Source organism: Chiloscyllium plagiosum, chromosome 3 (assembly GCF_004010195.1).
Source record: "Chiloscyllium plagiosum isolate BGI_BamShark_2017 chromosome 3, ASM401019v2, whole genome shotgun sequence".
Classification (NCBI taxonomy): Eukaryota; Metazoa; Chordata; class Chondrichthyes; order Orectolobiformes; family Hemiscylliidae; genus Chiloscyllium; species Chiloscyllium plagiosum.
Window position 1 is genome coordinate 65,750,681 of NC_057712.1, and position 12,673 is coordinate 65,763,353.

Sequence of the window (12,673 nt, forward strand, 5' to 3'; positions counted from 1 at the left end):
AGGGCAAGCCAGACAGAGAACAGCTAGGGAATTCCTAGAGGCATGGCATTCATCCACAAACTCCATCAACAAACACATCGACCTGGACACAATATACCAACCACTACAGCGGACAGCTGAAACTGACAACCGGAAGCGGCAGGGACAGACCACTATAAACACCGGAGGAAACATCAAAGAAGCGCTTCGCAGGAGGCTCCCAAGCACTGATGATGTCGCCTAGCCAGGGGACGAAACGTTTGCAACAAAAACTTCCAGCTCGGCGAACAGAACCACAACAATGAATAAAGTGTGTTTTGCTTCAAGTTTGAACTGCATTTGGAACACAACGCTTGGCACTTGCCTTAAAGACATGAAAAAGTTCATCTCTAAGCTATCTCCTTGACATGTTTTGAAGGGGTTTGATCTGGTCCATAACAGTGGACACAGAGGGAAAGCCTGGAGTGCCAGCATTCCTACTTATTCTAACACCCCTGAAATCATTTAAAACGTACCTTGTTGATGAAATTTTGAGAGTACCATATGGAAGACTGGACAGACAGAGGATGTTGTTCTGTCCTAAAACTACAATCTGGACCTTAGAGAACTACAAAAAGGCAATTGAAGCATTTAGCTGTAGAAACGTCATCATTCAGAGTGTTGGCATTCAAAACTACCCCAATGGAGACATGACTCCTCAACAAGCACGGAATGATTTTTAAGCTTCAGCTAGTTTCTTATCAATTCCTATGATCTATCTAAACCACAAGTTGAGTTTAAGTCACGGAGCTTGAGGTTGAATTTTTGTCAAATACTTGAGGGACAGCAATCATAGGACGTGTACTATTCACTGAGAAAAGTTTAGGAAATTTGACAGACTGCAATTTCCTGTCTAAAGCCATACTGATGGCAATTTATTAGATTGTTCTTGTACAAGCTTCAAACTTTCTTCTGATAACTGATTCTATTATTTTACAACCACTTATCCTTTTCCAATCTATTGACTCAGCTCACATATTTCTCCCGAACACTCTCAGTAATCTGGGATAAATAACATTTATTTTTGAAGATTTATTTTCAATCCTTTAAGCCTGTCTTGGATTTCCATCACCTTGGTTAACATTGTTTTAAATAATATGTTGCTCATGGCTTCTGCTTTGAATCCATTTCAGGAAGGAATCACTCAGAATATTAAGTATTTTCTGCTTGTCTGCAGTTGCCAGTCTTTTTGCTTATTTTATGGTTCACACCTCTCCTAAACAATCCCCTTGCTGTTGTGTTCTTAAAGAAATGTTGTTTTATTCTGCCTCAGCTGCTTTGATTTTCTCTAGAGCCTTATAAAAACTCATTTCATCTGTTTGATGTGTTTTTGCTGGTCTTTTGCTTATCCCAATGACTCACTTCCTCTCTTCCCTTCTAGGATTTGCAATTTGCCTTCACCATTTTAATTAAATCGATATAAAAATGATTGTTATGGAAATCTTGAGTTTACTAATCATGTCTTGAGTTCTCATTAAACAAAATTGAACTGAGGTTAGAGTACATTAAAAAAACACAAAGACTCAAACTACGTACTCGAGTTCATCTTCAACCATTTCCTCATGTTTATCAAATGATCTGCCACGCATCTCTGCTATCATCTTTTCAATATCTTGCTGAATATGCTGTAGATTTCTGTCTGTGACCCCATCCTTGATTCGAAGGGTTTCATTTAATTTTTTAGCTTTTTCTTTTAAATCTGGGAAGACAAAGAAAAGGACTTTATTGAAATTTCATGATTCAAAATTGAGTTGGAGACTATCATTTATACATTGCTTTCATTATAACATCTCTCAGAAATGTGCAACTTCACATAAATGAATCTCATTGGAAAGCAGTTCTGATTGTATTGGTGTCATTTTGCATACGTCAAAAAATGCAAGATGAATAACCACTTCATTTGTTTTTGACATTGGCAGAAATGAAGAGAACTCTCTGCTCCTCTTGAATTGCATGTAGAATCTTTATCATTTGTCAACAACACTAAAACGGGAAAAAAAATTGGCCCTGGTTTAACCTCATCAGAAAAGCAGCCTTTTAACAATGAAATGCTCCCTCAATACTACATTATCTAGGTAACCTTGACTATGTATTTGAGCACACAATCATCTGAGCTTATTTACCAACTGTGCCTGAGTTTAGGTTGAGATTGATTTAGATTTATTTAATATTTTCACTTGTACAGTGAAAAGTGAATAATGCCACCACATTCCAGAGCCATCTTGGATTACAGAATAAATTACTGAATAAATTGAACAAATAGTAAAATACTGAAAATTGATATTAAATTGATATTACTAAATCTGAAATATCTTCAAAAGGTTATCTTTCCCTTTCGGTAGACTTCACCCTCTTTGCCCCTTCAGTTGGGCTATCTGACATCATCCCCGCTGTCCTGGCAATGCAATGCTTTTCTGCTACCACCAACACTATCACTTCTGTGCCCGCTGCCTCAGAGTTGGAGACAGACACTTTGTGTGGGTCCCGCAGCTCCTCCGATGCTGGACATCAACTGATGGGGGCCTCTCCTTTTCCAATGCTATCACCCAAGATGGAGCGGGGATGGAGATACATAGGACCCTGGGGCCTCCCACAGAAGGACATCAGGAGGCCCCAGGGCAACAAAAACCAAAATAAATGTGACTGAGCTATAGAGCCAGAAAGACAACGATGAAGCTGTGTGAATGCAGCTGAACCCCACTCTGAGAGCCAGACACTGGCATCCCTGCTGCCATCTTAGATGTGCCCCAGCAGAGATCATTACACAAACCTATGATCTCAGACTGGCATGACAACAGCACACAACAGAAATGTTCACACATGGTAGTTTGTTGGTCAATTTTATTACATGGAAAATTACAAGCTGTGCATTTCTGAATTCTTAATGGTCGCTCCAGTGACCAATGCTGGTACAGGCAGCATAAAGTTGTAAATTTGGGCTCAACATTTTTATTTATATTTAATTCTAAACACAGTACAGCTGAGTTCATACTTATTGATTTCTAACTGATTCTATCTAACAATAAAACATTAAATGTTTAATGATTTTACTTCTTAATGCTAGGACATTGTGAAACTCAAACCTGAAGCAATAATTATACAAAACTATATCATTCTCATGTTTTTCCACTGGCTTGAGAATTTCTAGAATCCTCAAATCTCGTATTGGAAAAAATTGCTTTTGCCAAATTGGTAACAGATACATGGGCTAACTTTCTTTCAAAATAACCATATTATTCTAAGAAAAGGTGGTGATATATGTTGGAAATCTGCATCAGGATTCACATATAAATTTTGGCTGGTGGAACAGGGTAGAAACAGCATCTCACACAAACTCTTTTTTTAATAAAATGGTCATAGTGACATAAATATGGGACAGAGGCAAACTGAAAATGAAATAAATGCCAAATGTTAATAGTCATGGCCCTTCCACAGGCCTTTGGGCAACCCTATGGCCTTCCCATGCATCCTCCATGCCTATGTGTCCAGTATTCAGTATGTTCAGAAACAATGAGCTGTATAACTGTGGTCAAGGTTTGAAATGTTGATGAGAAAGAACCAAAACAATCTCTTCTGAAAAACAAAACTCCTACTCTTACAGCCTTATAAAAGTGCACTGTACTCTACACCCTTAAATCTTTCCCAAATAAACAAAACACATATTAAAATACCAGTACAAAGAAAAAATAACTTATTACAACTTTATAAAGATGTTAAGGTATACATTTTTCCACAAACAGTTTGAACAGGCCCTCATTGAACCGATTCCATTAGTGAATTCAGCCAGGCTTTTATGATGAGGCAACCTGAAAAAAACAGATTTCTGACTATCTGTTTCTCCCAAATAGGGAAGACAGCTTAAACTTAAGCAATTCACCAAGGCTCCTTCAACAGCATTTTCAAAACGCATAAGCTCAACCAACTAGATAGACAAGAGCAGCAGATAATTTTGGAAACTCCACCAAGCTCTCTTCTAAGACATACGTCACTGTGACCTTGAACTATATTGCCATTTCATCACTATTGACAGGTCATCATGGAACTTCCTTCCCAATAACACTGTGGGTGCAGCTAAGAAAATGGCTTCTCAAGGGCAATTAGAGTTGGACAATAAATGCTCACCAAGCCAGTGATGCCATCAATTCAAAAACAAACATGAAAGAAAAGAGATGGGCAATAAATACTGTCTAGCTAGCAATGTACACATTTTGTGAACAAATGAACAGAGGGCAGTGGTGGAGAGTTGTTTTATAGACTGGAGGCCTGTGACAAGTGGTGTGCCACAAGGATCGGTGCTGGGTCCACTGCTTTTCATCATTTATATAAATGATTTGGATGTGAACATAGCAGGCTTGTTAGTAAGTTTGCAGATAACACCAAAATTGGAGATGTAATGGACAGCAAAGAAGGTTACCTCAAAGTACAATGGGATCTTGATCAGAGGGGCCAATGGGCTGAGGAGTGACAGATGGAGTTTAATTTAGATTAATATGAGGTGCTGCATTTTGGAAAGGCAAATAGGGCAGGACTTATCCATTTAATGGTAAGGTCCTGGGGAGTGTTGCTGAACAAAGAGACCTTGGAGTGCGGGTTCATAGTTCCTTGAAAGCAGAGTTGCAGGTAGATAGGATAGTGAGGATGGCATTTGGTATGCTTTCCTTTAATAGTCAGAGCACTGAATATAGGAATTGAAAAGTCATTTGCAGCTGTACAGGACATTGGTTAGGCCACCTTTGGAATATTGCGTGCAATTCTGGTCTCCTTCCTATTGGAAAGATGTTGTGAAACTTGAAAGGGTTCAGAAAAGATCTACAAGGATGTTGCCAGGGTTGGAGGAATCGAGCTACAGGGAGAGGCTGAACAGGCCAGGGCTGTTTTCCCTGGGGCGTCGGAGGCTGAGGGGTGACCTTATAGAGGTTTATAAAACCATGAGGAGCATGGATAGGATAAATAGACGAAGTATTTTCCCTGGAGTGGGGGTGTCCAGAACTAGAGGGCACAGGTTAAGGATGAGAGGGGAAAGTTTTAAAAGAGACCGAAGGGGCAACTTTTTCACACAGAGGGTGGTGCGTGTATGGAACACGCTGCCAGAGAATGTGGTGGAGATTGGTACAATTACAACTTTTAAAAGGCATCTGGATGGGTATATGAATAGGAAGGGTTTAGAGGGATATGGGCCAAGTGTTTGCAAATGGGACTAGATTAGTTAGGATATCTGGTCGGCATGGACGAGTTGGACCAAAGTGTTTATTTCCATGCTGTACATTTTGGTAATATAGTTATCTGTTAAAAGATTTTGCAGTCCAGGCTACGATTCATGAATCTTCCCAGGAGCTATGAACCATGAGACTTGAAGAAGCTGCCCATTTCCCATGAACATTGCTGGAGTGTAACGCTGAATGGAGCCAGCTGGGTCAGTGGGGCAGTGTGCAGGCTCATTACCTGCATTCTTGTCCCAAAATTGCTGGGAATGGAAACTGGGATTTAAAACTCAGACTGAAGTATCACCTGTCATCTTCAAAAGCCTTTTGAATCATCCCGACCTCACAAAAATATCGGCCATTGGTCCCGATCGTATTTCGTTAAGCTAAAACACTGTCAAAGACGCTGACTCACAATAATTGAACTCCAGAACTGACCTTGAAAATGCAACCTAATTATATTTATACAAATGAGTTGATTTTTACCTTGGGTAGCCAACATAGTATATCTAATGGATTTTTCTAACTCCTTTGCTCGTTTGTCAGTCTTTTCTGTGTCCTTATCAGTTTGTTCACCATCTCCTGAAACTTTTGTTGTCTAATTTTAAAATAAAAATAATTTAGTTAATAAATGATTTGGCTAACAAAAAGGTATATGAGTAATGTTATTTTAATTTGTAAATTTACTTGTCAAATGTAGAATTTATTCAGAAAGCTATAATAATTAGAAGATGCTTTAGCTCTCTGTTAAAACCTTGAGATGATTGCAAAAGTAATTTTCAGTCAGCTTATATATTTAGTCTTAATTTTTATTTATTGAAGGCTTTTAAAAAAAACTAATACTGTATAGACTGATTGCTAATGCAAATATTTATTTCAATGTTATGTCACATAATATTTAAAAAATTAAATAAATCAGCTCTGAATCTTAACAGATCACATTGTATGTGCTGAAAACAAACAGAAATTTCAGCTCTATTTTGATGTTAAATTCATAATACTGTATTGTCCCTTACTCTATTCAGTAGCTCATCCATCTCTGTGATTAACGTGTCCAGGTTACTATCAGCAAGCTGTAGAAGTCTCTCTGGTGCTCTCTGGGGCGACATGAGGTACTGCAGATACAGGGACAGGTTCACAAATTATAGGAGGCATTCATATTAAGTACAAAAAACATTGAAACTATATTACAAATGAGTTAGCATCTTTATTCATTAAATACAATTAGTATACGAGAGATTATGAACTCATATTGACTGTAAACACTAAAGTTATCAAATGTCAAACCCCAATTCTTCTTTAGTATTCTGCCAGCTACAATGAATGGCATTTTTTTTTAAATAGGAGGAAGTGAGGACTGCAGATACTGGAGATCAGGGTCAAGAATGTAGTGCTGGAAAAGCACAGCAGGTCAGGCAGCATCCAAGGAGAAAAAGAATCGATGTTGCGGGCAGAAGCCCTTCATCAGGAATGAGGCTTCAATTGATTTTTCCAGACCATAGTCCATAATTCAAGAAAAATCACAAAGCAATTTAATCACTTTTAGGTTTTATATTTAGAAGTCAATATAAAAGAAAGATAGCTGAATCTATTTAATCTGCCATATATACACATCCAAAGACAAAATTAACTTCTGAGAATGTACATTTCAAAAGCACAATCATATTGCAGCAGTTCTGAAAAAGCTGCTTGTTGATTTGAGTAAAATTGGATTTTTCTGGGACAATGGAAACATTGAGAAAACTTGCTGTGCACTGAAGACTACTTAGATGTGCTATTGGGTAGGGTCAATAGTGGAATCTGGAAATTTAGCTGTGAATGAGTGGTGAATGGTGTTGAAATGTCATCTCTGGGCATCACAACAAAATATATGTTAGCTTCAACCTCTTCTTTCTGTTTCGTAAAATCATTCAGTGGACAACATGTTGCATCTCTGTCCAACAGTGACATCACATTGTATTGTTTCTTAAAAGCAATCTGTTGCATTGCTCATGGTAACATGGGTCTTTCTCTGTGCAAGAAACCACTGAGACCCTACAGTTGGCTTCACAGGGCACTTCAGGATAGGGGTATGTCAAAGTCCAATTGTCAGAGTCCAAGTCTCAAGTATTCTCACAGCAGGGGCTGGGTTCCCAGGCTTGGACCAGCAGAGTGCTACTGATTTCTGTCCATGTTCAAGTCATCAGGGAAGAACAAAAGCTAGCGGATCACAGGAGCAATGCACAGTGCACAGGTACAAGGTTGAAGCATTCAATTTGGGGAAAATAAGCATACGAAGATCAAGAGGTAACATTTGGTAGGCACCTGTGAGGATCAAAAAGTAAATGTAACAGCAGACAAGTAACATTATGAGGAAAGGGGAGGAGGAGATGGTCATGGTGTTGGCTCATCATGATGATTGTCTGCTCATTGAATTCTTTAAAGTCGTGCTAGCATCACCTGTATATTAATAGAGGTCTTTCCTGTTTGGATGTGAGCGTTTCACTATTGGAAACCTTTGTAGTTTTATGCATGTTAATAAATAAATAATGAATCATTAATGAGACTGTGTACTTTGGATTGCAAAATGGCAAAAGTGCTGTTGACTCCTTTATGAATTTCTAGAGAAGTTGTAAACGCTTTTGAAGGGTAGGCAAGATATTTGAAGTCCTAGCTCTGTTAAGCTTTCAATTGTCCTTCTCTTGAAGTTTGAATAAAATAGTTTGTCGATCTTTGAGAGTTGAAAGAAATCTGTTCTACTTCCACAGCTGTTTATTGCAATAATTCTAAATAATATTAACATAGTATTCATAACGATTGAATGCTTTCCACAACCAATCAATATTGCAGTTGAGTGCAAGGAAGGCTGTAAGTTCACAATTTGAAGGACATTGCAGAAACACTATTAAAAGATTAACTATCATTGAAGGGCCATTATGAATACAAATGTTTATTTTTATAGACATTAAGTAATTGAGGAGATATAAATACAGTATATTCAACTGGCATTTTTTTCTTTAATTATTGTGAAAACTGTAATAGACATAGTAAAACAGTGACTGTTTAAAAAGAAACAACTGTGATAAAATCCCAGTCAGGAATCAAGGCAGGATTTTTAAACAGCCCATGTCAGCAGTCAGTAGCCCCTCTGGGTGCTTCTAATGCCTGCCTGAGATGTTAGACCTGTCTCCATCCTGCATCCATGTCTCCTTCCTGAGTGTGATGTGCACTTTTCTCCAAGGTGGGTCTGCTGAACCAAGAGATTACCTGACTTGTACTATTCACATTCAGAGCAAAAATCTACTGCCAGACCACTGAGTATTTCTTCCCTCTGTTTTCTTTATTCTTTTCTAGACACATGACAGTCATTGGCAACACCTGATAGAATATTCATTCTTGCAAAAACTAGCAGAAAATGGCAGGTTGAGGAAAAAACCACTACTGCCTGATCAGTAATGGAGAAACAGTGATATAAATAAATAATAACAGCAGAAAACAGTTTTCTGATTAAAAAGACACTCAACTAACTTTAATGAATCGGATGAAGCTTTCAACTACCAATCACTTTGATTTGATTTTATTTTTAATTATCACATGTACTTAGGTACAGTGAAAAGGTTTGTTTTGCATGTAGTACAGGCAGATCATACTATACAAAGTGCATTAGGGTAATAGAACAGAGCAAAGAATAAAATGCTACAGCTGCAAAAAAGGTGCACATATTGCAAGGTCAATATTAAATTTAAAATTTAAGAGGTCCATTGAGAAGTCTAATAACTGCAGGGAATAAGCTTCTTGGCACGTGTTTTAAGTTTTTGTATCATCTGCCCGATGGAAGAGTTTGGAAATTATTATAAATAGGTGGGAAGGATCTTGGGTGATGTTAGCTGTCTTCCTGAGGCAGCAATAAGTATAGATGGAGTTCATGGATGGAACATTGGCTTGCATGATATACTGGGCTGTGTTCACAACTTCCTGTAGTTTCTTATGGTCCTGAGCAGAACAGTTGCCGTACCAAGCTGAGGTGTGGGCAGGACGCCTAAAGCTAAATTTGTGTTTCTTAATCAGTGCAGGTTTTGCTTGCTGGATCAGCATTCATTGTCCATCCCTAATTGCCCAGAGAATGGTTAAGATTGAGGAGCGCGTTACTATAGGTCTGGAGTCACGATAAGGATGGCAGATTTCCTCCCCTGAAGTACAATAGTGGACCACATGAGTTTTTACAAACATCAATGATGGTTCATTGGTTGCCATTATTGAGATGAATTTTTAATCCCAAATGTTATCAATTCAATTTAAATTGCAACAGTGGTCATGGTGAGAATTGGATCTCTGTTGTCAGGACGTTAGGAATTACTAGTTCACAATACCGCTCTTTTGATGTCAAAGAAATGTAGGCAATTCATTGTGGTATATACTTAAAACAATCTTCATTAACATCACAACTATAACATCAAAACATATTTAAGTATATGGGAATTAGTTTCCCAGGAACGCTAATGGGGACTGGCAGCCCCTGCCATCAATAGTGCTACAGAAAATGCTGTGGCTTTTGGTGGAAGAGAAAACCCTAAAGCCAAGGAATCAGTGGTTTTTGGAGGGGTGACTTCCAGTGGCAGGTACAAAGGTTTCCCATCTCCAATTGACAGGCAGCCAGCACTCATTTTGCTTTTCAGTGTGCCCCAAATCGATAAGTTTGCTTTCAAGTGAGTTCATCCAGTAGTGCTGGAATTAGACCCTTAAATGTTATTTAATTTTACATTCAAGATAATAGGTGTTATGTTATGATAATGGTGAACGTGGACTACCAACATTCAACTTCTGTCATCTCAGTTTTAACAGTAGAAAGTGAAGACTGCAGATGCTGAAGATCAGAGTTGAGAGTGTGGTGCTAGAAAAGCACAGCAGGTCAGGCAGCATCCAAGTAACAAGAGAATTGACATTTCAAGCATAAGCCCTTCATCAGGAATCTCATTTTTAATAGCCAATACCTGATTTTTAACAAGAACAAATACTGACTTTAAATAGCTGCTGTGAAAATCTAACCACAGATTGAGGCAAACTGGGTGAAACAGTATTAAATATACTAAACGTGCCACACTAAAATTATGAAATCATCCAAGGACAAGGGAACCAGACAATTAAGTCAGTGAAGAAATTTGTATCTCTTGCTTCTTTGTAAATTGTTCAAATATTGGGAGCTGAAAGCTTACATATAGAGCATTCAACTTGAAAGGACAATGGAGTGGACTCGGGAATATACAGAGATCGATAGTTGCTTTGAACAGCAAGGCAGAGAGAAAATGAAAATGAAATGATAACAAGAAGAAGATGGACCTCTTTCTTGTTCTATACCTCTACAAATCTTGAAGTCAATGTTTAATGAAAAAGCAACTTCTTAGAGTAGTAATTCACAGGATGTGGATGTTGCTGGCAAGGCCACCCTAGCCTATCCTGGAGGGCAGTTAAGAGCCAACCACATTGCTGTGATAAAAACAATGACTGCAGATGCTGGAAACCAGATTTTGGATTAGTGGTGCTGGAAGAGCACAGCAGTTCAGGCAGCATCCGAGGAGCTCACATTGTTGTGAGTCTGGAATCACACGAAGACCAAATAGGCAGGGATAACAATTTCCTTCTCCAAAGAACATTCGTGAACTAGGTAGGTTTTTTTTTCAATAATCAACAATGGATTCATGGTCATTAGACTCTTAACTCCAGATTTTTATTGAATTCAAAACCCACCATCTGCCATGGCAGGATTGGAAGCCGGGTCCCCAAAACATTACTATCTGGATTAATAGCCCAGCAATAATACCACTATACCATCACCTCTCTTTGAGGAAGACTTTGGACTATAACCATTCACCAAGACCTCAAGATCTACTACTTCAGAACATGAGTCAACAATTAAACAACTGGTCCTACGTTCAAATCAAACATTTCTTTTTAAAAAAGATATAACCTATTCATCCTGTCAATAACAAATTATTCGCCTTTATATTACATGCATTTGGGTATATCTTTGATGTTGTGTTTTCACTTTGTTCATCATTAGCAATAAACTTCTTCTTTCTTACACTCAAGAAATCCTTGTAACTTGGCTCTTTAATTTTGATCCTGTTAGTTATGTGCTTCAATTTTTACTTGCAACTGTCTGAGAGGGCTAAAAAAGATCCAATTTCCCCTCCTCACCTGGTCATAACAGTGCCTATTCAAACTCTTAATCTTTCAGTAAGTTACATGCTTATATTTCTCCTTTGGTTTTTGAAAATTAGACTTTCCTGTGACTCTTAGCCTTACAAAGGTTCAATTAATCCAAAATTGTAATTTGCATTTAGCTCAAAATATTTACAATTTGTTGGTTACATCAACAGAAGAAAAATGCTTTACAATTTGCTCATCCACCAAAATGGTGTTTGCCACTAATAGGATGCTGCTGTGGAACCAAAAAGATATTCTGCCGTTGACACAAATAATTAATGTGGTATAACAGTTTGAGTACTCATGTGATGCCTGACTTGCAGGTTGTACATCCCAAAGACTGATGGATCATATCAAAAAACATTTTCCTTCAGATGTTCGTACAAGGTACTGCCTACACCCAACCATTCTGCACATGTAAAACTCAACGTAGGATCTAACATTAGATACAATTCTGCAATTCAATACCATTTGCAGAATAATCATGAATATACAAGGAATTTGGACCAGAGTCCGAGCGAATGGCATTAATTAGGGCTGTAGACAGGGCTTTAAACTAAATGAAGTGGTGGGGGGAGCAAGAGCTTAGTTATCGGGGAAATTAGAAAATATGAATTGAAGGAGGAGGTAAGAGAGCAGAACTCAGAGAGATTATTAAAATCTCCAGCACAGACACAAATAGGACAGAGTGTATGGAAAAGGTTAGCAATCAAACTTGAGGACACTGGACAAATGAACAACAATGAGAAGGGGGTCAGTTAATACAGGACTGAAGGTGTTATATCTGAATGCACACAGTATAAGAAATAGGGTAAATGAGCTTGTGGCGCAGATCAAAATTGGCAGCTATGACATGGTGGGCATCACAGGGACGTGGCTCCAAGGAGATCACTCCGACCAGCATGCAGACCCTAGTTCCACTTAATAAATTTGTGCCTCCTTCCCGCTACTGTGATCATGTTGGAGGGAATCCTAAGGGACACGACTTAAATGTATTTGTAAAGGTGAGGACAGATTAGGGATAGTCAGCATGGTTTTGTGCCTGGGAAATCATGTCTCACGAACTTGATTTAGTTTTTTGAAGAAGTAACAAAAAGAATTGATGAGAACTGAGCACTTGACGTGATCTATATGGACTGCAGTAAAGCATTTGAAAAGGTTCCTCATGGGAGACTGGTTCGCAAGGTTGGATCTCATGGAATACAGGGCGAACTAGCCATTTGAATACAGAACTGACTCAAAGGTAGAAGACAGAGGGTGGTGGTGGAGGG

At 38.4% G+C, this 12,673-nt stretch overlaps 1 protein-coding gene across 1 annotated transcript in view; it reads right to left on the minus strand.

Annotated features, from left to right (window-relative positions):
- Window positions 1-12,673, minus strand: part of lama2 (laminin, alpha 2) — a 379,433-nt gene that overhangs the window by 91,706 nt on the left and 275,054 nt on the right. The window contains exons 34-36 of the mRNA XM_043675023.1: window positions 6,236-6,361; window positions 5,706-5,817; window positions 1,555-1,717 (exon numbers count right to left, since the gene is read on the minus strand). Of these exons, the coding sequence (XP_043530958.1) occupies window positions 1,555-1,717; window positions 5,706-5,817; window positions 6,236-6,361 (401 nt within the window). The remainder of the gene's footprint in view (window positions 1-1,554; window positions 1,718-5,705; window positions 5,818-6,235; window positions 6,362-12,673) is intronic.